Source organism: Opisthocomus hoazin, chromosome Z, assembly GCF_030867145.1.
Source record: "Opisthocomus hoazin isolate bOpiHoa1 chromosome Z, bOpiHoa1.hap1, whole genome shotgun sequence".
NCBI classification, from domain to species: Eukaryota; Metazoa; Chordata; class Aves; order Opisthocomiformes; family Opisthocomidae; genus Opisthocomus; species Opisthocomus hoazin.
The window spans coordinates 36,319,183-36,343,223 of NC_134454.1; the positions used below are offsets into that span (position 1 = coordinate 36,319,183).

Here is a 24,041-nt window from a genome sequence, read left to right on the forward strand (position 1 = left end):
ATTGCTTTCACATCCGTGATATGCTACTGAGATACTGAGCAGAAATTCTTCTTATTAACAAAATGTAAGGGAAATAAGTCAGTTTCCTTTTGCCAAAACCATGTTTTCTGTAAAGAAAACAACATATTGCACAAAATAAAAAGCTGTTTAGAACTGAAATTTCAAAGGTCTTTTGCATTTGTTGTTGTGGAATACAGATTTTTTTCGGCAGTTAAATAGGACTGTGCAGATACTGTAGACTAATAAGCTGAAACAAGCATCTGCTTTAACACAATTCAGTGCAATGTTCTTTGTGCCTCCCTTCAGTTTGGAGGCACATTACTAAAATTTTATTTTAACCTGATCTTTGTCATATTGCACTTACACAGTAGCAAATTTTTGTTTCAATCCACAGCTACCACTCTGACATGCTAATTAAGAGGACACCCTGCTAGAAAGAATCAGAGATATATGATTCTATACATATTTGTAATTGAAGTAAGCCTGAAAACTGTCAATAAACAAACTGATTCCAATAGACTTACCTGTTTAATGCTTTTAAAAGTCCAATACTTCCTCTTTACCATGCAACTCTTTCAGCCACTGGGTGAAGTCAAAATAGAGCACTTGATCATGATAATCCGAACCTGTCACGGACAACAGCATCTCTCATGACACCACACTCAGAATGCTTGAAAAGAACCTGGAAGACACAGATATTCTTACATTTTTATCAAAATAGACTCAACTATGTCCCAGGATGAGGAAACATGAGCACTTAATCGATGCATACATTAAAAAGGAGTGAGTACAAAGCCATACATATCACCTGGTAAACATCAAGACCAGAGTCTGTGAAGTTCATATTCCAGAAACATGTTTTTTCTGAGTATCTGCAGCTCTGTTGTACTTACTGACCCATTAAACCTGTCAGGATTCATAAACAGTATTCCATCTTTTTAAAAAATCACAGCTTTTCATACATAGATCTATAAGTACTTTTTCACACATATTTCAAAAGGAAGATCATATTCTGAACCAAAGAGAATCTTACGTGAGAAAGGCCATGGAAAAGATTCAGTAAAATTACAGTTAGGTGTTCCATGAGAGCTTTGCTGATTACCATTTCTTACAGCATTTTTAACAGAAAATGCAACCTGTAAACGGATACAATACAAACTCATACCAATCACGTGCTGTTCTTTTTACTATGAAAAGGCATGCAAACAAGTAAAGTATTCAGGCTGCTTAATTCAATATGGTTTTAATGCAGCCAGAGAAATTTACAGCTTTATCTAGCACTCTACTTCTGTAGAGTTAAAAGGATCTTTGAGAAAATTTCCTACCATAAATAAGGATCTTTTAGTAATTCAGGTGAATGCTTTTGTTAAAATCTCTAAGTGTATTTTTTTCAGATTTTAAACTACAATGCGTCTACTTCCTTTAGTAAAAAGATGATTAATTTAGGTGAGCTGAATTTTCTTAGTAAGCATATATTCTTCATCTTTGTTCTCTGTCACTGAAATCTTCAGGCCAATGCACAGATATCACAGGGAACACCAGATCACATCTAGATCACAGCCAGTTCATCCAGAAGATACACTGATCTAAGCTTTCCTTAGGAGTCCCAAATTGTTATTTTAGTCCCTGTTGAAATTTAAAGAGTAACTGAGCACTGCTCCTAAATATCTCCAAATTCTGGATGTTCTTTAGCTTTTCCACTGGTAGGAATGTGTCCTTCTTAGGTGTTGCATATGTTTTTTTAATAGAGAGCAGGAAAAATGTGTGCACCAAGGTGAGCACTAGCACATACATATATATGCAATACAAAAATAAAATATTCTATCCAAATTCAGGAATATCCTATGTAAAATGCCAGTAGATTTCTTGTCTAACTATTTGCAACGTATTTCACTACTGGGTTAACACAGACTATGACTTGTCAACAAATCAAATTGGTTAGATTGCAACAACAGAGCTAAAACCAACGGGCCAAAAGAGAAACTGCTATTCAAACTCCACCAGTCATCAGAAATTTTTCTAAAAGTTGTACAAACAGAAGGTATTTCTGAAAAAGGGACAAGACTGCACTTAGCCCAGTTTTAAAGTGACAGTTCAATGCATCTGAGACATGATACATCATCACGAAAACCAGCTTTCCAAGTGTACAAAATTTATCACATCTTCCGTGACTTCAAATGGGAGAGTAACCATGACTAAAGTTCTAGGAATGTACCTGACTGAATTATCAGCAATCACAGTTCTGATATCTCATCATACGCCAGGCCAAATGAACGCAGGAAATGTGGAAGGTTGGTGGAAGGTACTTTGACAACTGACTGAGTAACTTGCATTGAGATATTAATGCACCTTTTTCATCCAATCCAGTGCATGTAGATTGGTCACTAATTGGTATATGGTTCTCCTTGATCAGATGCAGAACTGAATTTTAGTGAGACGGAGGAAGGAACACGCTAATACATCTCAGAATAAGTCTACTACCAAACTCAAAATACACTTGGATAAGTGCTTTTTCTTTGATTGTGATTTCCATAGTAACATCTCTGATAGAGCAGCAGGAAAGTTTTCCCTAGAAATGTAGTATCATAAACGCTCAAAGAAGTCTAAACAAGAAGTAAAGATTTTATGAATATCTTTCAGAAAGTCAATGGAAAATTTATATTCAATTATTGTAAATTTCTCAGAATATTATCAGACTGTGTAAGGCAGAAGTTAAATACTCCAGATATTCCTCTAAATTTTCATGAAATTTTTGTGTTTTACAGTGTAAAGAGAGCTACGAATTTAGTTTTGGATGCATTAGGATTTGTATGACCAAATTGAAATAACTCTGATCTTTAATGCAACTGAGAAAGACAGAAGACATTAGGATCAAGGGATAAATCAGCTAGATAAACGCCATGATTTCCAGAAACTAGAATTTGCTAATAACATAGGCAGGGGGCATTCCTGAGTCAGAATAAGGGAAACTGGGCTGAAACAGAGGCAGAATATATGGGTTTTGTTGTTAAGACAAGAACTTATGCCTGATCTTGACCAATCACTTCTCTGAAGAAAAGCGCCTTAAAACTAGGACAGTTTAGGACTAGAAAAAGAAGTAAAGAACAGCACCTAAGCTAGTGAGGTGTACTTGTCTCCAAATACCAGTGACAGAGGACGAGGAAAAATATGCCAACCCAAATCCATACGTCTGCACTGACAAAGCGACATCACCTGTCAGTTCTGGATCCCACAGTATAAGATTCCTCCTTCAGAATGCTCCAAAGCCTCCTTTCACCCTGCCTGACTGTGAAAGTTGGAGTGGAGGGTGAAACATGGTCCTGTGCTTTAAAAACTGTGTGCACTTACTTACAGAAAGATACCAAGAATATGGAGCAGATTGTGCACAAAGGAATCACTGGGTGAAAGGTGTCAACAAAATTTAAGGATGAAAAGTCAAACGTGGCAACTGGTGGCTTTGCATGCTCTCCTATAAATTACTTAGCTCTAAATTACTTAGCTCTGAAGAGAAAGCAGGATAAAAAATGTGAAAGAAACACCACGTTTGATAAGCTTTCTTTTTGTGCTGTTTTTGGCTGGGATAGAGTTAATTTTCTTCAGAGTAGCTAGTATGGGGCTATGTTCCGGATCTGAGCTGAAGACAGTGTTGATAATATGGTGATGTTTTAGTTATTGCTGAGCAGTGTTTACACAGAGTCAAGGACTTTTCTGCTCCTCATACCACCTCACCAGTGAGTCGGCTGGAAGTGCACAAGAAGCTGGGAGGGGACACAGCTGGGACAGCTGATCCCAACTGACCAAAGGGATATTCCATACCATATGGCGTCATGCTCAGCATATAAAAATCTGGGGGAAGAAACAGGAAGGGGGGTTGACCTTCAGAGTTACTGTGTTTGTCTTCCCAAGTAACAGCTACACGTGATGGAGTCCTGCTTGGCTGGAGATGGCTGAACAGCTGGCTGCTGATAGGAAGTAGTGAACAAATTCCTCGTTTTGCTTTGCTTGCCTGTGTGACCCTTGCTTTACTTGTTAAACAATCTTTATCTCAGTGCACGAGTTCTCTCACTTTTACATTTCAATTTCTCCCTCCATCCCACTGTGAGGGGAGGGAGCAAGTGGCTGTGTGGTGCTTACCTGCATCCTGGGACTAAACAACAACACCTGTTCATCCTGTTTCACAAGCCAGATCCACCATGAAAATCAACAGAGAGCAAGAAGGCACCAAGCTAAAATTCAGCAGGAATAAAAGAGATGGTGAAGTCCGTAGAGATATCTCAAAGGTGGGTAAGGAATGCTGAGCAGCAAAGAGAAAAAATATTACAAGAATTCAACAAGATTTATATAAAATAAATTTATTTAAGATTCAACACAAAGTGGGGGAGTGGGAAAGAAAAATTGAACAAGCTATCAATGATGTCATTTGTGTGTATAGTGTCTGGGATTTCTATAAAAATAACTTGCCAATCACAGGACATAAATTTTGGGCTGAAATCCTAGAATCTGAAATGAGTTGATACAATGACTACTCAACAGGGTATAATTTTCCAGAAAAGGAAAGGATCAACTGATAATATCCACTGCCCGCCAATAGTTTTTGTCTCAGTATCCAGACCTTTGGATCAGGAAAGCTCAGAAATGAAATTTAGATTACTGTGAACAGTAAAATCAAATCAGTTTGTTCATCATCTAGAAATTATTTTGCTTGCCATCTTCTGAAGAGTTCTTGTAGCAGACACATTTGTGTTCATTATCTGTTTTTTCCTTCTCTTTTTGGGAGAAAGCTGTTGGATTTTCAAGGATCACCTCCTCCAAGCTTGGAGGTGGTCCTTGTCACATGCAGAAGTCAAGTGAAGGTGGTAGGAGGCCTCAATAGATAAACTCCTGACTAAAGCAAACATAAAAGGGAAGCGTGCAGGAGATGGAAGCAGGGGCATTGCCAGAGGGTGCAGTAATTGGGTTAGGACAGCCAAAGCCCATTTGGAGTTGAATCTGTCAAGGGATGTGAAGGGCAACAAGAAAGGCTTCTGTAAGCAGATCAGCAGTAAATGGAAGACTAGGGAAAGTGTGGGCCTATCCCCAAATCAGCAAGGGTCACTCATGACAAAGGACACAGAAGAACATGAGTTGGTGCCTTCTGCACCTCATTCTTCACTGGCAAGAGGAGCCCTCAGGAATCCCAAGCCCCTGAGACCAGAGGGGATGTCTGGAGCAAGGAAGACTTACCCTTGGTGGAGAAGGATTACTTCTGGGAACATTTAAAAAGCCTAGCCGTAAACAAGTCCAAGGGGCCAGACAGGATGCTCCCGGGAGAGGTTCCTGAGGATTAGGAGAATATAAATGTCACCCAGCTTCAAGATGGGTAAGAAGCGAGGGAACCAATCTAGGGAGCTAAAGGCAGATGAAGCAAGTAATCCTGCAAATTCTTTCCAAACCCACCAAGGACAAGAACTTGATTGGGAATGGTCACCATAGATCTGTGAAGGGGAAACTGTGCTTCCCCACCTGATAGCATTTTATGATAAAGATGATGAGTTTGGTGGATGAAGGGAGAGCAGTGGATGCTGTTTACCTCAACTTTAGTAAGTTTTAATCACAGTTTCCCATACTATCCTCATGTACAAACTGGTGAAGAATGGGTTAGATAAGCGCATACTGAGGTGGACTGAAAATTGTCTAAGCTTCTGGCCTCAAAGGGTTGTGATCAGTGACGCAAAGTCCAGGAGGAGGCCATTCCCTAGTGGATCACCTCAGGGGTAGATACTCATCCCAGCAATGTTTAACCCCTTTGTGAAGACCTGGACAATGGGGAATAGTGGACCCTCAGTAATTTGAAGATGATACAGAACAGGAAAGAGTAGTTAAAAGATTAGATGGATGTGCTGTCATTTAGAGGGGCCTCAACAGCTCCGTTGTTTGTGGCGGACCTGCTGGAGAGCAGCTCTGCGGAGAGGGACCTGGGTGTCCTGGTGGACGACAGGTTGACTATGAGTCAGCAGTGTGTCCTGGCTGCCGAGAAAGCTAATGGGATTCTGGAATGTATTAAGAGGAGTGTGGCCAGCAGGTCGAGGGAGGTTCTCCTTCCCCTCTACACTGCCCTAATGAGGCCTCATCTGGAGTACTGTGTCCAGTTCTGGGCTCCTCAGTTCAAGAAAGATGAGGAGCTACTGGAGAGTGTCCAGTGGAGGGCTACGAGGATGGTGAGGGGACTGGAACATCTCTCTTATGAGGAGAGGCTGAGGGAGCTGGGCTTGTTCAGCCTGAAGAAGAGAAGGCTGCGAGGGGACATAATAAATGCTTATAAATATGTTAAGGGTGGGTGTCAGGAGGATGAGGCCAAGCTCTTTTCAGTGGTGCCCAGTGACAGGACAAGGGGCAATGGGCACAAACTGAGGCACAGGAAGTTCCGTCTGAACATGAGGAAGAACTTCTCCACCCTGAGGGTGACGGAGCACTGGAACAGGCTGCCCAAGGCGGTTGTGGAGTCTCCTTCTCTGGAGATATTCAAGACCCGCCTGGACAAGGTCCTATGCAGCCTGCTGTAGGTGACCCTTCTTCGGCAGGAGGGTTGGACTAGATGACCCACAGAGGTCCCTTCCAACCCCTACTATTCTGTGATTCTGTGATTCTGTGATTCTTCCCTCTGAGGGTGACAGAGCACTGGAACAGGCTGCCCGGGGAGGTTCTGGAGTCTCCTTCTCTGGAGATATTCAAGACCCGCCCGGACATGGTCCTGTGCAGCCTGCTGTAGGTGACCCTGCTTGGGCAGGGCGGTTGGACTAGATGACCCACAGAGGTCCCTTCCAACCCGTATCATTCTGTGATTCTGTGAACTGACTGGATTAATGGGTCAAGAGGAATCTCATGAAGTTCAACAAAGAGAACTGAAAAACACTGCAGCTGAAGAGGAATGACACTCCCAGCACCAGTACATGGTGGGGGCTGCCTGAGTGGAAAGCAGCTCTGCAGGGAAGAATCTGGTGTTTCTGGGAGACAAGCTGATCTTAAGCCAGCACAACGCCCTTGTTGCAAAGAAGAGTGGCTGCATTGGTAGGGATGTTGCCTGCAGGTTGAAGGAGCTTATCCTTCCCCTCTGCTCAGACCTGGTGAGACACACTTGGAGTGCTGGGCCCAGCTCTGTCCTCTCCAGTACAAGATACATTGAGATACCAGAGCCACTCCAGCACAGGGCCACAAAAATGATGGACTGGAGTATCTCTCATATGAGGAGTGGCTGACAGAGTTGGGACTGTTGAGCCTGGAAGTAAAAAGACTCAGGGGGATCTTATCAATGTGTATAAATATACACTGGGAGGGACTGAAGAAGGTGGAGTGAAGCTCTTTTCAGTGGTGCCCAGTGACAAGGCAAGATGCAAAAAACACAAACCGAAATACATTAAATTCTGTTTAAGCATAAGAAAATGATTTTTACTGCGAGGTTGGCTGAACTCTGAAGTAGGCTGCCCAGGAGACTGTGGAGTCTCCATCCTTGGAAGTATTCAAAACCTGACTGTATACCGTCCTAAGCAACCTACTTGAGCTGATTCTGCTTTGAGCAGGTGCATTGAACTACACTACCTTCCTCAACCATACTGTGATTCTGTGAAATCCTATAAAATGGTTGAAAGAATGAAAAAAATCAACAGCTTTTGCTTACTTCACAGTGCCTTGAGACATATCAATGCAATCTGTTCTGTAATAGTATATTGTTTTATAGCAGTAGAAGAAAGCTTATTCTGTCTCTACTCTTCTAAGACTTTTTTTAGTGCAATAATATTAGCTGTGACTTTTGAAGTCAGAGACATTCAGCCAAACTGGCATTTAAATAAAGAATCTGCACAGGAAGAGCATGTCACTATATCTAACCCTGTTCTGAATCCTGTTTAAGTAGACAGGATTAATATTTAAATTAAATTTAATCTCTACTTGTTCGTTTTTACCATTACTGCAGTCCAATTTTTGAAAATGAACTGAGGTAATAACACTGGAGAGACTGTAAAGTTAAAGTCTGGAGAACACTTTTAAAAGCACAGTCCCACAGAACAAATACCTAACAGTGTGCTACTTAATGGGAGCTGGTAAAGTCAAACAAGCAAAGCATTCAGAAGCCTACAACTTCTGCTGCATTTCCACCACTGCAAAAACAAAATTCAAAGAAGAAAGGGTTACGTTTTGCACTCTATTTGTTCAGGGATGTGTGACTGAAACAGAACCCATTTTCCACATATTGAGAGGCTTTATGATATTACTGGTAATAGCAGTCTGCCCTGCCTCTGCTCCTTGGGAGCTTAGACTCTGTGATGGCCTGAAATCCTGCTCAAGTTTGAGAATTACACTAATAGTTGCAGCATTAGCATTTTGCCAGTCTTTTTTTGCAATGGCATGACTATGCCTAGGTCTCAAAGAAGTAAGAAATGAGGGATGTGGGGAACTGCTCTTTGGCTAGTTCTGTATAATCTGTGGGAAGACACTCATCACTCCCTCTGTTATTCATCATGTTTTTTCAGTAGTGCTAATGGAATAAGAGGGTAGCATAAGAGGAATTTCTTGTTGTACCACATCATATAAATGCATCAGACACTAACTGACCCAAGGCTTTACCATTTAAATCAAGAGCACGGGCAAAGGATGGGAAAACAGCTAGTGAAGAGAAAAGAACATAGATGTAATGAGTAAAATATCAGTTCTGCTGACTTCTTTTAAATATTGGTACTGGATTGTCAGTCCTTTCAGTGGGTTTGTGACAGAGGCGATTCCAGAGGTAACAACAAAACAAAGAAGAAAGTGAAAAGGTGCTACAAAAGAGTGTGGGATCTTTCAGAAAAGAAAGTAGTGTGATGCTGCTATCTGAATCTCTCCTTATGTGTTTGGGGGACTTTTTGAAGCTATGGTGCAGGGCGAAAGAAAATTCAGTGTTGTACTGATACATATTTAATGGTGGTTACAGTACCTGTGTGCTCAAAGATCATCAGTTCCTAACATCAAATGCAAAGGCTACAGGCTACAATTATCTGCTGTTTTAGGAGCATCTTTTGCATTTGCAGTCTTTGCTGTTGGTTTGGAAGACGGACATCAGCTGGTTGTTGCATGGCAGAATATGCAACCTTGAGATTAACACAGCTGTTCCTTCCCCATGATCTGTTTGACTTCTGTCCTCCCTGATCAGCCAACAAAACATGTTAGTCAAATGCAAAATTACTAGCATAGTCACCTACTGAGAACTGGCCATTGCCATCACATATCTAGCAGTTCTCAGAAGTTAACCTGAAGGGAAGAGCAGCATGCCAACTAGTTTGTATTAATTACAACGGGGACAGCAACTTTTCTGACCAGCACTGCTGCATGATAAGTGTTACGACAGGCTGACTTGGCTATTTTTACTGCTGGTGGGTTCACTGCCTATTGGTGGAATGGAATAGGTCGTTTTCACAGTGACTGATGTGGGGTACATCAGAGGAGCTGTCAACAGCTCTGAACACTAGCAGCAACTCCAGTGGGCCTTGAATGAAGCATACTCCCCTTACGTGTGCAAGTCTTCTTCATGTAACAGCTGTAACAAGATCCAGTCCCACTGGAACCACTGAATAAAGTTCTGAACATGGACATTTATTATTTCTGATGATGATGATGGGTCTACCAGAAGACACACAGAAACATATATATAAAGAATGGGGGATACCTTTGCCAGTTAATCTAATGTGGGCTGGGGAGGGCAGGGACTCCTCAAAAGTCTTTTCAGGCCTTGAGGAGTGGAAGTGTGTGAGCAAGCATACCTGCAGGATAACAGGGCAGTATAACATCAAAGAATTCACTGATTAATTCTCCAGCTACATGTATGTGTGCTTTCTTATCTCTCTAGCTTCTCACTCACAGTGCACATGAAAACATAAACATGAATGAAGAACACCAGCAACCATAAAATGAAATACTAAAAATGGAGAGGACTTTTTTTATTTCAAAACTTACTGCATTTTTATTTGCTATCTAAATCCTGAGCCTTTAAAATTCCATTTCTTGTTTTTCTTTTTTTTTCTTTTGCCCTCTGTAGCCTTGGATCTAGATACTCTTCTTACACAAAATGGAAAGCTGATGTTCTAAAATAATGAGTTGCAGGAACTGGAGCTTTGATACTCACTCTGTCAAAACTAAGGTTCAATAAATAAAAGCTTAATAAAATCATGCAGAGATTGCATTATATTTTTATTCCTTTTTCAGATTTCATGATTTCAGACTGGAAATAACAAAACAGCAGAGAACTTTTCAGCCCATGAATCAGTTAAATCTGTTACATCAATTTAAGAACGGTAGAGATATATCTCAGAATCACAGAATAGTAGGGGTTGGAAGGGACCTCTGTGGGTCATCTAGTCCAACCCTCCTGCTGAAGCAGGGTCACCTACAGCAGGCTGCACAAGCCTGTGATCAGCTTGCCATGGTCAACCAAAAGAACACAACATACATCCCAGCCCTTCCATGTAGAAAAAAACCCCTGACATTTGTAAACATGAGACGAAAATAATTTCATTTTTAACTTTCTTACAACATAACTGCAAACAGTAATACGAGACATCTTCATATCAAGTAGCTTTGCTACAGAAATTATAAATAACTTATGTTAAGACTTAGTGGGTCCAAGTCCTGGGGACATTCACTGCAACTTTGGAAACAAATTTTACCTGTTAAAACCTTCGCATCTAACTTAGTTTAGGATAAAAATTCCTCTTATCTGAAATATTTTTCTTAGCACAGTTTGCAGGCTTCTTCAGTACCAAGCAGCATGCTTCTTTCTGACTTAAAGCTGCCTTTGAGAAATGAGTGTAATTTGTTCAGTCCCTCAGTTCCTCTTTTGAGATTTCCAAGGAGAACCTCCACTGTAATATACACTTCTGTCCAATCCAGCCTCACAATCTGGATTTCAGCTCATTTTGTATTAAAAATCCTAGCAAGAAATCATTCTAAACTGTTTTATGAAGCAGGAATCAACAATATTTTGTACTCCCTCTGCAGCACTGGTTACTGCGGCAGCAGTTAATCAACAAACTCTTCAAAGATGAATACCAGTCTCATAGACGACAGAAAATAACACGCCTAGCACCAACTTCTTGCTAAGCTTTTTTGAAATGAAGGTATATATAACGACTGGACTTCTCCTGGTTTACCAATACTGATGTCAGCACATTGGAAAAACCATTATAGACAGAGCACTGGGACCAGTTTATTTTGCACAGAAACACCTTGATAAGTCTTTTCCTGTTCTAACCGCTGCATTTGGCACGTATTATGTGAATGACATTATACTCTCTCATAGTCTATTATGGAAGAATCTCTGGAGCAGATCCTTCGCTCCTTTACATCTAGAATTATTTCAGAAAAGTAATAGGAATTTATAATGTTTGAGGATCTTGCCCCCTGAGTTCAAGATGTCAAAGCCATCTTGACAAACAGATAATTCTGGCATATTTTTCTGAGAGATTAGGAAGAAGCTTACTCCTATGGTAGCCTGTCCTTGCCATCCCTTGTTCACTTCTACACATATATTTATAAATATATACTTATATTGATATATATAAAGACCTATATATGTATGCATATAGAACTGACATATAGTTTTTAAAATACTGTCTGAAAACACCTATTTATTCGCAACCCCTTTGAAAATGTCCAGATTCATAAAACTTTGGACTTGCTACATCCAGTCTTCTGGAAATGTCAAATTACCTGTCACCCTTAAAATACAAGAGACCTATAGTCCAAGTATTGTATTGTTGTTCTGTTACAGAGCTTGCCTTATGACAATATAAACAATACAATCAATTCACTCACCTTAATTTCACATGTTTAACTGCTTTATAGCAAAATACGCAGCGTACAGCAGTCGTCCAAGATATGTCCTTCAGGTTCATGTCATTAAATGACCTCTGTAGGAACCATCACAGTGGTGTAAGAATCAAAATAACCTTGTCTCAATAAGTTGCTTTATTGGCTAGCACAAAGAAAAGGGTATTTGTCCACCTTCAACAACCTGACTTGTGACTCCCTTGTGAGGGAACAGGAGGCTATCTAAAAAGCATGCATACTGAAGATGGAGTTTTGCCGATTTGTACCATAAGTGATTCAAGATTAATATTCCATACAATTCCAGATCCTACCTTATATCATTTCCAAATCTCCTAAAATCTTCAGTTTATTAGATAACCCCTGACACTGATGAAGCTGATCTCAAAGAGAACGTGTTTCCTAGGTAGCTAACTAAAACCAAACCATATATTTGTGTCTCAATAAAATGGTTATTAGAGATAAGTTCCGATTTTTCGGTGTAACATAATTATGTTTTTCTACTCAAGTATGCACTCATGCATACAAATCCACACACCAACATTTGTTTCATTTTCAAGACTACAACTTCTGACAAACATTTTTTACTGCATTAACCTGAACACAAGAAAGTAAATTTAGACAAGCATTTTTGCAGAAAAAACTCCAAATTTTAGAAAGGTGATATTTAGCGAAAAAAACAAACTAAAACTTGCTGATTTGAATTAATCAGCTACAAAGTATATCTAAAACAAATGCGTTAATGTCAGGGAAGTAGATCTTCCTGCTAAGTGGAATGATTTGGGAAAACATAAGAATAGTTACTGCAACATTAAGAAAAATGCCCTCTTTAAAGTAAGAACAGCTATGAAAGGTAGAAAGCATTTGTAGAACATAATTTTTTAGCTGTACTTACTTAATAGAATACATATGGCTCTAACTACCACCTCAGAAAGACAACTTAGTGTGTCATCAAGCTTCTTCCAGTACTGCTGTACATGCTACTGACTTCTTATTTTAAATCCTTATTCCCAAAGAGATCTTTACCAACTCTTTTGCTGATGTTTTTTCAAAAAAACCTACAACTGATATTATGCAGAATGCATAATGCTTTCCAAGCATTCAGAACTAACAGTCTAATGGTGGTTTAGACTTCTGCTGATGTAACACCTAATGCCAAAAAAATGCCAGTTTTGTTTGTATCCAGCTGAAGTCAATGGGAATAAAGATTACCACTGACCTCACAGCTCCCAGTCCTTATATGCTCATTAGCTTATTTTTTAGAATAATAGATTTCTGTTTGACACAACCCCATTGAAATCAGGGCTATCAGCTCCAGTAATCACTGATGTGAAAGCAACTGACATCCTTCAGTGAAGACTATATTACATTTCACTAAGGTGTATCACTCATGAAAATTTGCATATATGCTGAAATATTTATTTGATTCAAAAAAGGAGAAACATTCATACACTTAAAACAGCACGGTCTCACAATAGACTAACATACTTCATGCAACTAGTCAATTTCTTTCATCTCATGAATTAGATAATTCACTTTCTGGCACATTTCATTCAAATATAAAAACAGAAATCCTGATTTGCAAAACCAATAGACAGATACAGACATCAACACATCAGGTGGTGGGATTAATTTACTCCAAGGACCTCTGTTTGTAGGCTATCATTGGATTTTCCTCTGTTAATAATGACCAAACACCTTCTTGAAACAAAATGATGCCAAGAGCAGCACAGAGACAGCTGTCAGTGGCAGAACAAGAGGCACAAAATTAGATTTGCTGAATCATAAAGCAGCTAAAGTACGACTGTTCAGCTGCTTAAAGGTATTTAAGATCTCATCTGTTTGAAATGAAGACACCAGAAGAAAGACTGGCTCATAGTCATGGTTTTTGAAATTTTCTACCCAAATGATGCAATGGCTTCAAATAACTGAGATACGGGAATAAAAAAAAAAAACAAAAAACCAACAAACAAACCAAAAATAAAGGATGTGTTATTTGGCCCTTGGTAGAAAGTTCTGTCAGTACTGTCAGGTTACAGTTCTAGTGTCCCCATGCTTCAAAGAAGACTTCACATCTGCTGCAAGAGCTGCCTTTTTGTCACAAAACTGATGTTTTGCTGACCCTCTGAAAACCCAGCAAATGTCAAGTTACAAGAGTTACGTGTAAACCCAGCATAGTGAAGGGGAAAGTCAAATTATAGCTGTTTGCGTTGGTAATTTGTGTTCATGGAATGACCTGGCATGGAGAGCAAGAAGGTCCAACTGCAGAAGGGGCTGAACTGGCTGGATGCAGGTATGCCAAGACAAAAGGACTCTCTGAAGGGAGGGAAGTTTCCCTTGGTGATGAGACAAGAAATGCCGCAGTGTTGTCTTGTAGCAATCCATCGGTCACAGAAGGCGAGTGCTCTGGGGCCACCCCTGGGCAGCAGAGCCAGGCTGGTGGATGGACCCAACGCTGGGCTGTGCCACCCCATGCTGATGCTCGTGGGTTTGGTGCCGGTGAAGTGTACATCAGGCATCGCCTTGTGTTGCGTCTTTGTAGACTTCCTGTACATCTCCTTATGGCGGTAGGACTCTGTCCAATGCATTGTGCATTAATGCTTTTACATTTAAGCACTAATGTCTTTAATTCATCTCAAAGGACACAATAAAATTTCCCTGATAAAAGACTCGCACTTTAGTGGTTAAAAACCTACAGATTCTGTCCACAGAATTAACTGGATTATAAACATAACATTTCCACACAGAGTATGGGTTTATCTCACCCACAGTCACAACACAAAACTAATTTTTCTTTGACAATGCAGCTTTTGGCAGTTTCAGGCAAACTACAGGTCTCCGTTGGGATTTTCTGTGAATATTTATAAAACATTTTGGATAGAAACAACAAAACATAATGTTTACACAGATATGTACGTTGTATGTATCCCAATGTATGTACCAGAAGGATAATACAAATTTATTTTAACATAAGTTATAGGCCCTGCTTTCTACACTGAAAACAATGGAGAATCATCCAGTCTGAAAGAGTCAGCTGACTGATCTATAAAAATAAATTTCCTTAACTGAAAACAATTAGGAATGTAATAATGAAGGCACAGTTCTCACAGTAACTAAGGGATAATTACTGAGCTTGTTTTGTGACTGATGAACAAAGACTTTGAAAGGAAATTTAATCACTGATTTCTTATCATATAGTTAGATGCCAAATGAGATCACATAATTACAGATGAATGAACTTCTATCCTCATTTTATATATAATCGTGTCTAGCATGCTGATTACAAAAAGTAAGAAAAAGCAGAATCTTGGCTGTTTATTTCATGGAATAACAGTGGGGATTCACTTTTAGCACGCAGGTGCTGATACAGTCTTGCAGCTATAGGAACATGAAAATTATTCATCCCCAATCAACTCACCTATATCCATGGGAAAATTTTGCAGGAAGTTAGAGCATGGATTGCCAGGACCCTTTTTCAGGAATCAACTTCATCACAGCCCCAGAAGGAACATCTTGCTGGCAGGATGTACTGTAGGAAGATTCATAACCAGCAGATTCCCACTCTGGTCACATCACACCCCTTTTCCTACTGTCCTGCGTTAAATAGCATTAGTTCCTTATTCTTCTCTACTCATACAACAGCCTTCATCACTTCTTCATTCTTAGTGGCTTAGTTTCACTCTTCACTGACAGCTGCTTCTTGTATTTTAAGGAACTTTGAAGCGATACTGTCATTAGTTATCCGCACATAGACATTTCCTGACATGAGGTTGAGAATAATGCCACTAACATGTCACTGCTAAACGGAACAAGAAAAATGCTGTGTTCATCTACCTCCACTCCACCTAAAAAACTTTATCTTTTGCCAAGAAAAGTGACTATGCTTAATCCAGGTTGTGGTATAGATGGATTTCTATTGAGTTAACTATAACATTAACACAGAAAAGCCAAGACTTGCCTTTATGGAGGCAACTTTTATTTAAATCAAGGTAATGCAAAATGAGAGCAGTGAGCCTTATGCAACACCGAAAAAGTATCAATAATATTAGCAGACAATGAAGCAAAGTAGAGCGCATGAGAATGAAAGTATACATTTTGAAATTTGCTCCTTTATCAAAACATGGTATGCCATTGTGAACAATTACGGGAAGGGAATTTTTTGAGAAGATAGAGACTAAAATTTTACTTAATTTCTCTGAAAGTGAATTTTCTTCCCAGTCAGAGCCACAGAAGAATAGAGTACCAAAAGGGGACCATGCTGATTTCTCTTGTGCTGTCCAGATTCTGCACAGCTAGTGTGGCTGTTTTAGCAAAGTCAGTCACCTCCCCTGCTCACCAGTGCGCACAGAGCAGTGCATTTCAGCTGCTTGGTACCAGTGCATTCAGGGAGGATAAAGGTCATGTGTGCAGCATGAAGGTGCCCCTTACAGACTACAAGTTTCTCCCTTTACCACTTCATAAAATCTCTGCAGGAGCTTGCAGCAAAGCATGAGAGTGAAGCAAGGTGCGTGTATGAAGGAGCTGCCCTAGGTAGAAAACTCTTTTCTGCCATTCTGCTCTCAGTGTCACAGCCAAGATCTCATTTCTAGAAGCAGGTGCTCTGCAGTGGAAACTGTTCTGATGGCATCTGTTTTCTTCTTCTATTTTGGCTTTTAAATAAAATAAAATAAAATCCAAGCCAATTTCTAGAACCTTTTCCTCATGCAGTGTTGCAGAAAACAGAAGAACATAATGAATGACATCTGCTATAAAGCCTTTTTCATACTACTCCTCGGCAAACCTAGATTTAAGAATGTTCTTATCAGAATAAGTTAACTGTAACCAAAACCACCTCACTGAAACAGGAATTTGGAGCAGGGGAACAAATAAATTTGCAAAAGCTACTGTATCCTGCACATGCTAAGCTGGGGCCAGTAAGAGTGAGGAACCAGAAAATAAGCGTGTGGCCAAAAATGCAATTAACAAAAGGTTATTTGAAGTGGCAAGTTACAACCATTCCCTACTGACCTTTAATTTACACCTTCTTCTAACACCTCAGTGTAGACCAGTTTGAACTGTTCAAAAGGGACCCACTGTACCGTTCTTGCCTCAGAACTCACTCTATTTGGATTACTTGCTGGCCAGTGTGACTGCCAGGAGAAGCAAAATCTGCTATTTATGTTGCAAGGAAAAAGACTGCCACAGTCATGCCAATGCTCTCAAATGCAGATATTCCCATTACTTACTCTTTTGTATTGTTCAAGAGTTAAGTTTGTTATCAGTAAAGATCCCAAGAGTAGTTGTCTCTAGGAACTATGTAATTCTGTCTCTACAAGTGCTGTCAGAAACACATCCTGCTCAGTTACACGTGAGTTTGACAGGCACCAACACATATTTTGAAGTTGTAACAACTACTAAATCTACCTGTGATAAGACTTCATAGTAGGTACATATCTCCTCATGCTACATAAAAACCCCATAACAAATGATTTAATGGATTAAGGTGCACCTGGACTGAGAGTTATTAAAACAGGATAAAGACAATGCCTTCCAGCAGCTTGTTATGAGAACAACTGTTTCAGCAGTGTGTATCAGTGTGCAGTGGGGCTAATGTTCCAGTTCTCCCTCACAGAGTACATACGTAGCAATTATACCAACAACAACTCTGCCACACTCAGGTTTTCTGGAAACCTTAGTCACTAAAAACAGTTTACAGAGGTAAGTTTCAGAGTCTTTTCACAGCAAAGAGTTCAACTAATGGATGAAAGGATTATCAGTATCATTTCTACCTGTGTTAGACTTGGTTCAAGTGGGTATTATTAGAAAAGTCATTAGCAAAGCCTACCAGGGAATAACGACCTCACTCAACAATAATTTTTGAGGTTCCATGGTCTGCTTTTCATACTACTGTAGCATGAAAACTAAAGCTGTCTGAATATTTTTTTTTTCAAAGCAGAGCTGAAGTCTGTATTGATTACAAGCTGGAATTTTGCTCAGCTGGAATTGCATATGTGTGTCTATCAGCGGACTGATGGCTGGCTGATGGCCTCAATGTAAGTAGTTCAAAGCAGTCTGACTCTAAAATAGTTTTGCTGAGTCATTTAGATCAGCCTCTCCACCTCTTATCTCTCCAAATCAACAGAAGAGGGGTATGAATATGGGTTACTCACATCTCAGCAGTTTTACTTCTGCTCCTTTTTGGAACAGATCTGTAAAGTTGGATTCATACTAATACAGCTGACGAAGAAACAGGAATAACAGTCCTAACAGCATTGTGCCTCAGAGGATATAAATAAGAGTACCTCTGCTGAAGGCAGTTTAGACTAGCTGAAAACGCAGCTAAGATTTTTAATGTGGACCATACGAGAGCACAGAAGAAAAAGGAATACACATTTCCTGTCCTGACACCTTCACAGTTTCACACACAATTATATTCCCGTTTTTTTTTTAAATATTTCTTATATCTGCAAATACTCCATTCTTTCATGAGAAACACATGCATAAGCTTTTTCCTGGGAGGAGAAAGATTATATGAAATGATATGATGTTAGGAAAGACTGCAGCAGGCAAACTGAGCTAAAATCAGGCACAAAGTTATGAAATAGAGTTACCTTTATTTTTACTTACTGTCCTCATTCAGTGCTTAATGTAATAGTATCCTTGCAGGAAACAAGGTATTTTACAGTCGATGTGTTTTACTGAGCACAGAATGAAGGACTGAGAATTGCTGAATATGAATCTCATCTCTGTTTCTTCTCATGTATCTTTCATTAAAGCACATTTTTCCTTCCTGTAACATCATATTAACAACAGAGGTTGCCTTATCGAGCTCCTGAGAGCCTCTTCTGTGATAGAGCATTAGGTGCTGGTGCCCACAGGGAGAAGAAATCCCACTTACTTCCCCCATGTTCTCCTATTGAGGAAGACTTGGGGCAGGAGCACCTAAAAATGAGTGAGGTAGGCGGAGGACAGGTCTTAGTAAATAGACATGTTTTGCCTGGTTTAGAAAAAGAAGCAGGTCAGATAATCCACTTCCTCTTTGATTCTTAAAACATGTCATATGGGGCTCTTAAGATGCAGCCATGCCTGAAACCCAAGCAGTTTAAATTTAGATTAATGTACCTTCCCCACCCAACTCCAAACCAAGTAAAACATGTGCAGATATCAGAATCACACTGCATTTTTGTAGTGCTTTAAATTCATAGGATGTTATCTAAGTGAAAAGTGATATTTGGAAGCAAATTTGCCCATTTTGAATAATAAGCAGCTTCTACTTTCAGAAGAATTTCTAGAACTAAACAGTCTTTCATCCCCATATTCCCAGAAGAAACCACTGCAATAAAAAAAATACATGTAATAAAATAAAAGCGCTATTCCTGTAGTAGCACCATATTGATAACAGGCCTAACTAATTGGATTGAAGTAGTCTGGCTTCTGTCTGCATATAGCATCGGATAAATAACAGTTTAGTATGAACAGTTCATTCAGGACAACTACAAAACACACAATACCATGTTTAAACTTGCCCACACAGACACATATTGACTTCATAAGATTTGAAATAAAAAGCTAAACATGCAAAGCATTCAGTCCTCCCCAATGTACTTTTATTTGGCTCTGCAAAAGGAACTGCTTGCTTGTTAGAAGTGAATTCTCAACACAAATCAACACAGCGGTGAGATTGACTGGAGTTGGCATCAAAACTACAGCTGTATCTGGAAGCAGCCCAGCTAAGTATCTTTTGCTTTAATGAAAAGAGTAAATATTGGATAAAAATATAAGAACATAAAGAAGGAAGAAAACTTAAAAAGGTGAATAAAATAAAATCAGTCTTGAAACAGAAACAACCACATTGTAAACAACACAAGATTATAATTCTTAAACAAATAAGCTATCAAAGAACAATGTGGATGGTAATGCACTGAAAGCAGTAATCAATCAAACTTCATTGCTATCTGTACCTAAAAGAGCATTGTGAATAACTTCTTAATAATTCACAGCAGAAGCTCAGGAAGACCGTATCAGTGAATGATAGTTTCTATTACAAATTCACATTATTAGAAAACAATAATAATTAGTTAAAAGATATCCTCCTAATTAAAATTGCTGAACAGGGTTACATTTGCTATTCTTGAGCATTCTCTACCTGGAATGCTCATCCCCTTTTTTGAGGGTCATATTACTGTATACATAATTAAATTATTTACAAAGTAACTACATATAATGAGTTTTCCAGAGAAGGCATATATCGTTTTCAGGAGGCAAAGATCAGAATTATACAAGTATAATTAAATTTCATTGTCTTTTCAGAGGAAGATAAATGAATTCTCCCACCACACTACATTGTTCCATCTTACATGTGCTATCCCTCCAAAATAAAGCCAAATGAAGGAATTTTATTATATCCATAGTCATGCCCCAAACCCAAGATCACATAGCTGTCCAAATATTGGTATTGTACAATACAATATCTTTTTGTTTTGTCTGTGTTGATTTTTTTCAGAAAGTTTGTAAGCCTCTAACATTTTGTCAGAATGTTCTGAGAAAAGAAACCCAGATGCATTCCTATTGTGCATTCTTGTTCCTATTGTGGGCAGTCATGACTGCTTTAAACCTACCTTAAAAACACCTGAGACAAAAGAAATACAATGTTTTCAAATCTGGAAGGAGACCATTCCTTCTTTTTCTGAGGTCCATGGTTGCTGCAGACTTCGCATTAAGGTGTAGAATCATTAGAATCATTAAGGTTGGAAAAGACCTCTAAGATCATTAAGTCTAGCTGTCACCCCAACACGCCCATGCCTGCCAAGCCATATCTCAAAGTGCCACATCCACACGTTTTTTGAACACCTCCAGGGACAGTGACCCCACCACTTGCTTGGGCAGCCTGTTCCAATGCCTGACCACTCTTTCAGTAAAGAAATTCTTCCTAATATCCAATCTAAACCTCCCTTGACAGAATTTGTGGTCATTGCCTCTCATCCTATTACTAGTTACTTGGGAGAAGAGACCAACACCCGCCTTGCCACAACCCGCTTTCAGATAGCTGTAGAGAGCAATAGGGTCCCTTCTCAGCCCCCTTTTCTCCAGACTAAACAACCCCAGCTCCCTCAGCAGCTCCTCATAAGACTTGTTCTCTAGACCCTTCACCAGCCTCTTTGCTCTTCTTTGGAGATGCTCCAGCACCTCAATGTCTTTCTTGTACTGAGGAGAAAGGTAAAGAAGACTAATGCAGAAATGCTGTGTAGAAGACTAAACCTGAGTGCTGCTGGGAAGGACAGAAGACCCTTTCTGAGGGGCACCACTGGGCACCTGCACCCCACTCTGGGCCATCATGGTAGAGGACACTGAGGGGGGACCCCAAGTCGAGGCACCCCTGTGGGACCTCACTGGGGGATTCCTCCTGGCCTGTGGGTCGGTGGGCTGTACCGGAGCAGGTACAGCTGCAGCACCTGTTCTGCCACAGCAGGTGTGAGCCCGTGGCGGTGGCCCACATGGCCAGAAGGGAGGTTTGCAACACCCGGAGCCTGTAAGGGGAGACAGTGTGCATGCAACTGTGTGTATGTGTGCGCAGCCTCACATGCCCATACCTGGGTTTGCATAGGAGGGAATTCTACCATCCTGGGATTTGCTACAGAAGGATGCCTGGAAATTTGTAAGCATTTACTAATGTTTTGTAAGTATTCAGTATTGTGGGGTATATGTTTTTGTTGTTGCTATTGGTTCCATATGTATAATTCACCGATTACCGCTTAATTATGTGTTGTTAAAAATAAACAGCTTTGATACTGATTTGATTTAAACCACTTCAGCAAAACAAATTTTCTCTCAGATGCTATAATGTGGGTTTTTGTAGTAGATCAGAATGACTCAACTTGAAACATAAAATCCACAGTATGAGTATACATACTATCTTGACACAGCCTCTTCATCATAACAACTGAATATATAGTTTTCTCCCCCACCAATCACACTTGCTGTATGATTTCAGAGACAGCTGCTTCACCTTTTGGAACTGAGTGTAATGGTACTTCCCTGTTTCATATGTTTGAAGGTCAGGTTTGCAATCCATCAGAGACTGAACAGCGCTCAAATGTTACACTGCCAAAAGCCCTTAAAAAGCTGATAGGTGGTGTCTGCACATACCCACTAAAATACAGACTTTCACATACTAATACATAAAATGAAGCAAGTTTTTAGATTAATAATTATAATTATTAATAGAACAATGATTCATTTAATCACTTTAAACTCTGGGTTTGTAGAGAGAGAGGGTTCTGTCTCTTCTCCATTCTTTTTTTTAAAAATGATATATTTAAAAATGATACATGACATTCATTTAAAAGATGTATTTGAAACTAACAGCTTAAACTGGCAATTCTGCTCAGCAAGAAAGAACCTTACAGCTGTTATATACTGCGCGTATTATGCTTTTTAAAGGGTTGATGCTGACTGCCATTTGCCTACGTTATTACTAATTACCCAGAAGCACTAAAGTAGAAATAAGGAATGACTGCAATCATAACCAACAGCAACAGGAATCTGAAAGAAAATGACTTGGGAGCCCAGTCTAAAGGAAAAGACTGTAATATCAAGGTGTTTTCAGCCAAAGTGAAAGCAATCCAGTTACGAATCAGTCTTTTAAAGGTAATATAGGAGAAGAGTTGATATCATTTATACAACAGAATGCAGTTCTCCGGAAAAATGATGAACGCAAGGAGGTTTTAGAAACTTATTTAAGTGGAAAACAGAAAAGAAAAAGAAATGTTGGAGAATAATGCTATGTAGAATAATGCATCATACAAATGAACATAACATGGAAAAATAAAAGTGTACAATATGTCAATTTCCTTTCCTCAGACGTTACAAAAGTGGTTGGCATTGCTTAATAAAGTAAAATGACTACGCTTTCAGGGTTTTTTTTAAACATAGAAAAATTTTGGTCTATATTCTTCTTGAATCTCACAGAGGGTTATTTGGCCCATCAGCTGCTGTTTTTGCTAGGAGAAAATAGTTCTAGTTTCTAAAAACCAAATATGAACTGCTTCTATAATAGATAAAGGAGGAAAATTGCAATGAATCATTTTATTTCTTATTTACTCATCATGCTTAACTTTTGTTTTAAACACAAATGCAAGGAGATGTCACTCTGAAGTCTACCACCTATGGAAGAAAGGGTAGACAACTCAAGAGGAGTACAGGGCTCTCATTAGGTCATGAAGAGAGGAAATCAGAAAGACAAAAGCTAAGCTAGGACTCAAGCTGACCACTGTTGTAAGGGATAACAATAAATGTTTTTAGAAATACATTAAGAACAAAAGCAAGGCCAAGGAGAGTCTCCATCCCTTATTGGATGTAGGGGGAAACATTGCCACCACAGATGAGGAAAAGGCTGATGTGCTTAAATGCCTTCTTCGTCTCAGTCTTTAACAGTCAGACTGGTTATTCCCAGGGTACTCAGCCCCCAGTGCTGGAAGACAGGGATGGAGAGCAGAATAAACCTCCCATAATCCACGAGGAAGCAGTTAATGATCTACTATGCCATCTGGTCACTTACACGTCTATGGGTCAGATGGGATCCACCCAAGAGTGCTGAAGGAACTGGTGGATTAGCTGGCCAAGCCACTCTCCATCATCTATCAGCAGTCCTGGCTTACAGGGGAGGTCCCAGATGACTGGAGGATCGCCAGTGTAACACCCTTCTACAAGAAGGGCCAGGAGAAGGATCCTGGGAACTACAGGCCTGTCAGTCTGACATCAGTGCCAGGGAAGATTATGGAGTGATTTATCCTGAGTGTGCTCCCTGGGCACGTGAAGGACAACCAGGGTATCAGGCCCAGGCATCGTGGGTTCATGAAAGTCAGGTCCTGCTTGTCTAACTTGATATCCTTCTATGACCAGGTGACCTGCCTAGTGGATGAGAGAAAGGCTGTGGATGTTGTCTACCTGGACTTTAGTAAGGCCTTTGACACTGTTCCCCACAGCACCCTCCTGGAGAAACTAGCTGCCCATAGAATGGATGGGTGTACTCTTCGCTGGGTAAAAAATGGCCAAGCCCAGAGAGTGGTGGTGAATGGAGTTAAATCCAGCTGGCAGCCGGTCATGAGTGATGTTCCCAATACTCAGTTCTATGAGTTTCAACAAGGCCAAATACCGGCTGCTGCACTTCGGTCACAGCAACCCCATGCAACACTCCAGGCTTGGGGACAAGTGGCTGGAAAGGAAAAGGA

General features: G+C 39.9%; 1 protein-coding gene across 2 annotated transcripts in view; it reads right to left on the bottom strand.

Moving 5' to 3' along the window:
- The window catches only part of LINGO2 (leucine rich repeat and Ig domain containing 2), a 579,240-nt gene that overhangs the window by 174,353 nt on the left and 380,846 nt on the right, over window positions 1-24,041 (bottom strand). For both annotated transcript variants that reach the window (XM_075410839.1, XM_075410838.1), the window contains one exon: window positions 525-682. In XM_075410839.1, the coding sequence (XP_075266954.1) occupies window positions 525-566 (42 nt within the window). In that variant the 5' untranslated portion in view covers window positions 567-682. The remainder of the gene's footprint in view (window positions 1-524; window positions 683-24,041) is intronic.